This window comes from Marmota marmota, unplaced genomic scaffold (genome assembly GCF_001458135.2).
Source record: "Marmota marmota marmota unplaced genomic scaffold, marMar, whole genome shotgun sequence".
Classification (NCBI taxonomy): Eukaryota; Metazoa; Chordata; class Mammalia; order Rodentia; family Sciuridae; genus Marmota; species Marmota marmota.
The window spans coordinates 2,853,599-2,858,461 of record NW_026000000.1 but is presented as its reverse complement, the minus strand read 5'-3'; the positions used below and the strand labels follow the sequence as shown (position 1 = coordinate 2,858,461).

The 4,863-nt window shown below is 41.3% G+C and overlaps 1 protein-coding gene across 1 annotated transcript; it reads right to left on the bottom strand.

Moving 5' to 3' along the window:
* Positions 1-540: 540 nt before the first annotated feature.
* Positions 541-4,564, bottom strand: LOC107153409 (mannose-binding protein C-like). The gene is made up of 3 exons (XM_048807589.1): positions 4,555-4,564; positions 1,606-1,832; positions 541-1,123 (listed from the first exon to the last, which is right to left on the bottom strand). Exons 1-3 carry the CDS (start codon positions 4,562-4,564, stop codon positions 980-982), a joined length of 381 nt encoding a protein of 126 aa, XP_048663546.1. The 3' UTR covers positions 541-979.
* Positions 4,565-4,863: the final 299 nt, after the last annotated feature.

Below are 4,863 nucleotides of genomic sequence, written 5' to 3'. Positions count from 1 at the left end.
TGGGGTAGCTATGACAGCTCCTCTGACCTTAATGGTCTGCAGGAAGAGAGAGAGAGAGCACACACTGACCCCTTTTATTGAGAAGCTATTCAAATGAGGCAAGGGGTCAGGTTTCGGGGGGCTGAGTCTATCTTCATGATGTCCACTGTCAGCAGGTTGACTGATATCTAGGTAGGCCACACCCAAGGGCAAAGTAAGAGAAGGGGACACACACAAGGCACTTCCATGGAACATTTTATTCTAAACAGGGCAAGGGGTTATATTATAAAGGAACAGGTGAGCATAGCTCCACCCATGGGGCTGTAGCAAGACACACCCAGGCAAGAAGACAGTTACTCGAACCCTAGAAGAGGGGGCAGTCTAGCAGTGTGGGTGTCTGATGCCACATAGCCCAGCAGGGGAGTTAACTCAGTCATGTGTGAGGTTGGTCTCCCACACTTGATATTTGAGACTGGCTGAGAAGCCATGGAAGAGGCTAGTATGGGGATTCATTACCATTGAAGCCCTCTACTCAGAAAAGAGACAACCACAGAGTACAAATTTGTAGTAAATGGAAAAATGAACTCATTTTACTTTTGTACCTTAACAAGTAAGTACTCACAGAAAAGTGTCATAGCTTGATTAAATTAGATAATCATTGCAAGATACAAAAATATAGCATCTGGCTCAGAGTAAACATTTAAAATGTATTATTAATATTACCATGCAACTCCTAAATCTATCACCATTATGTTGTTGTTAATGTTCATTATTAGTGGTTTTGGACTGAAACAGAAATCTGTGTTGCTCCATTATCAGCCTCTTCTCATTTCTCCCCTCCCCATCCCATCATTCAATCCCTTCTCCTCATTTTCTGCAATGCTCCAAAAAAGGAGCAACTCCTGACAAGGTGTGGGAAATTGATGTCTTCACCTTCAGAGCAGACTGTAGGTCTTCGGGGTGCAGTAAAGTCACAGGGGGAGCTGAGGGGCACGTGGCCTCAGGCAGGGAACTTGCAGACTGCCAAAAAGGAGGAGGAGCAGGTGGTGTCATTCCAGGTGCCATCCAAGAGCATCAGCACACAGTGTTCCCCAGAGTCAGTGTTGTTGGGCTCACCCTTGTTCCAGTTTCGGTAGGTCACTCTTGCCGCAGTCTGGCTGGGCACAAATGCCGCAGTCTGGCTGGGCACACAATCACGAGCCACCACACAGCTTGTAGATTCAAACAGCAACTCTTTATTCCCGAACTCACACCAGCCGTCTACAATCACGTTCTGGGGAAATCCACGTTCTCTGCCCAAATCCACCCCCTCTGGGCTTCTGTCTCCCAAAAAATACTGTCTGAATCCCCTGAGAACTCAAGGGGAACGCAGGCAGCAGGATACGCCCTATTCCCAGCAGGAATAACCTTAAACCTGGAACGCCCTAAACCGGAACGCCCTAAACCCGATTATCCTAAACCGGGAACACCCTAAACCCGGATCCGCCCTGGTCCTTGAGCAAGGTCACCTACATGCAATGTCACTGCAAAATGTCCTATTTCCACGAGTCCTTCCACTAAGCAACATGGGGTACGCTGGCAAGGAAATTTTCATACCTACTTGGCTAATGGCTCCCAGCACACTCTCCTTCCTGCCATATCCACAAACTGGCCTTCATTCTCCTTATCTGTTATGCCTAGGAAGGCGGAGTCTTTGACCAAACTCTGGATGGCCTGATTCTCTTCAGCGTTCAAGGGGGTGGCCATGGAGGCCTGGAATTGGGCACACGGAGCCTTAGCGCTGTCAAAATTTCTTGTTTCGCCACTGTTCCAGAAGAGCTTCTTTCCAACTTTTTTGCTCACAGACAATAACACTAAAATGTGAAAAAGTAGGTGACACTGGCTTGTCTTTAACTCTTGCCCACTGTATGTCTTGGGGTAAAATTTTCCAGAGTAGACTTGTCAGATAAATGAAGTTACATGGAGTTAAATTTGAATTTCATATAAATAATGAAATTTTCATTCATGTAAACTCCCATGCAATTTTTGGAATATATCTTAATACCAAAATTTTTGCTTTTTCACCTGAAATTAAATTTTAACTGGTATCTTGTCTTTTGTTAAAGGTGGAAACCTTAAAATGAGGGACATATTGGCACAAAGCCTTTGTACTTTTGGATCAGAAGTCTGGAACACACATAATTTGGAATTTTGGATTCTACCATACTGTTAACTTGAGACTAAACAGATGTGTCTCAGCATATTTGGCCCCAGTCAGAAAGAACAAGTTTGGTCCCATTGCCAGGTCCAGACAACAGCATAACAAAGGGACATAGATATCACTTTAAGTGAGAAAAGATCAGAGTACAGGATTAGAGTCTTTGAAGTCAGACTGATCTCAATTTATAAAGCGATTCTACCGCTTATTAGCTCTATTTAAACAAGCAATTTAACTTCCTTTTGCCTCCATTTCTACCTAAGGCGGGTTGTGAGGATTTCATGAGATCAGAATGAAAGAAATGTCTATCCAGGTACTAGAAAATTACACATATTCAATAAATATTCACTGACCTTCATCATTCCCTAACTTTAAGCTGCTTGAAAAACAAGAGAGAGAACTTACACTTTTGATGCTTTCCAATTCTAAATTGAGAGCTGCTCTTCCAGAAGCAGCTGTGCTAGTGTCACATTCTAGAAAATTAAAACAGAGAGAAGGAGCATTGTTGAGAAGGGGTCCCAGAACTGTGCATATAAGGGAGTGGGTACCTTTTTCAATTTAAAATTTCTTTTACATTGATATTTAAACTTTGAAGGAAGATGAAAAATAGTAAGAAACAAAATTAAGGAAAAAAACCTCAATTTCCACTCAATCCAAAACATCAGTCTTCATCTGATAACTGTTCTAAAGACACCTTATGTGTACACACATACCCCATGCACACATGCACTCCCTGGTTACCTCACATGACAGAAATCTGCAGCTGAAGCTTTTCACTAATTTTTTCCAATAAGTTGCTATATCAAAGGCTAAAAAAAAAAAACCTTTGGAGAAATTATTATGAGCTGGTAAATATTGACTAAACAGGTTGGAAGATTTTTATTTTTATTAAAATAAAAAAAAATAAAAATTTTATTTTGAACAGTATTGTTTTTATTATCTTTTTGTTGTTTTTGTTTTTCTCAAATTCATTCTGAAATTAAGAAGCTATATATATATATTTATATATATATATATACACACACACACACACACACACACACACACACACTTTTTTTGAGTTGCTAATTATTTGAGTGAGGAGAGCTTGAGGCAAGTTGTGTGTCATAGATGGCAAAAATAGTAGCTTCTCTCATGAAAAAAATGGAGATTATTTTTACACTCATTTGAAACTGGGTTGGCCTTGTGGCTTGTTAGGGTCAATACAATGTGGCAGAAATGATAATGTGTATGTTCTGAGCTTCAGGAGGCCTTGAAGCTTCTGTTCTTTCTGTGATTGGGAATCTTAAAATTTCTGCTATTTGAATAAGCCCTGGCTGTCCTGTAGGATAAGAGGTCCATGGCTCAATTAATCTCAATCCAGCTGACACCCACATGTGAATGAAACCATGAGCCATCAATCAGTTGACCACAGACTTGAGCTCAGCTAAAACCAGAATTTCTGTGGCTGACCCACAAAATTGTATTTAAATAAATGATTGTGTTTTGAACCCACTAAGGTTTGGTTTGATTCTTATGAAGAAAATATAACCACCATGCCACGGATATACTCTCTTTGGATAAATGACATGTTAAGCCCACAATCAGTTGTCCTGCTTTCTCTTTCTGAGCCCAGGGTATGCTTGGTGAAGGAGTGCCCTGAGAGGTTAGTAAATCTGTACTTAGGCATTGGTGGCAATGCCTTGAGGCTCGAAGTAACCTAGAGAGGGCTGAGGGCCTTGGGCCAAGAAGCAGAATCAGGCACCTCCCACCTGATACTTTGGGTTCCAGAACCCTGAGCACCTTCAACTCAGACTTCTTAGGCTGGGTTTAGCAACCAGCCTTGCAACAAGGGATAGTCTGGACCTGGCCTTCAACCCCATACTAATAAACAATTCTTTCTAGGAGGTGCTAAACTCATCTTAAGAGTATTCCCTGGGGCCTCCAGCAGGTTAGGTGGCTATCTGCTTCAGTGCAGCACAGTCCTTCCTCTAATTGTCAAATCTTTTGCCAGTTCTCACTGCAGAGCTACCATGAGCATGTTTGACTAGTTAGCCACGACAAGATCCTTGTCTCCAAAAGAGAAAATACAGATATCCACAAGTGTACACACACTGTCTTGCATGCCAACTGTACACACAAGTATGCATATGCACACACATTATCTGTGAAGGCATGGCAGACTTCTTGCTGTCATTGGACGATAGCTGCTGCCTCAGGCTCCACGCTTGACATCTCCCTGCCTGTAAACACCCTCCCTTCAGTGCATGGCGGGCTGGCTCTTTCCATTCTCTTAAAATATACCTATCTCAGAGATTCCTATCTTAATCTTACATAAACTAGTCCTACCCATCCTCTCTGTCCTCTTAGCTTGCATTATTTTCTTTCATGTTACTTACACTGTGTCATATTATAGTCATGTACTTTATTTTTCTATATTTATTATTTTGACTATTATTAAATGTACAACTCAGTAGCAGTAAGAACATTCACACTGTTGAACAACTATCTTCAGAAAATTTTATCATCATGAACTGAAACCCTTTTCCCCTTTGAATAGTAACTGTCCATTTCAAACCCCATCCAACTGCTGGTAACTACTATCTACCCTCCGTCTCCATGAATTTAAAATTTCTAAGTATCTCATATACTTGGAATCATGCAACAATTTTCATTTTGTGTCTGACTTATTTCACTTAGCAGAATAC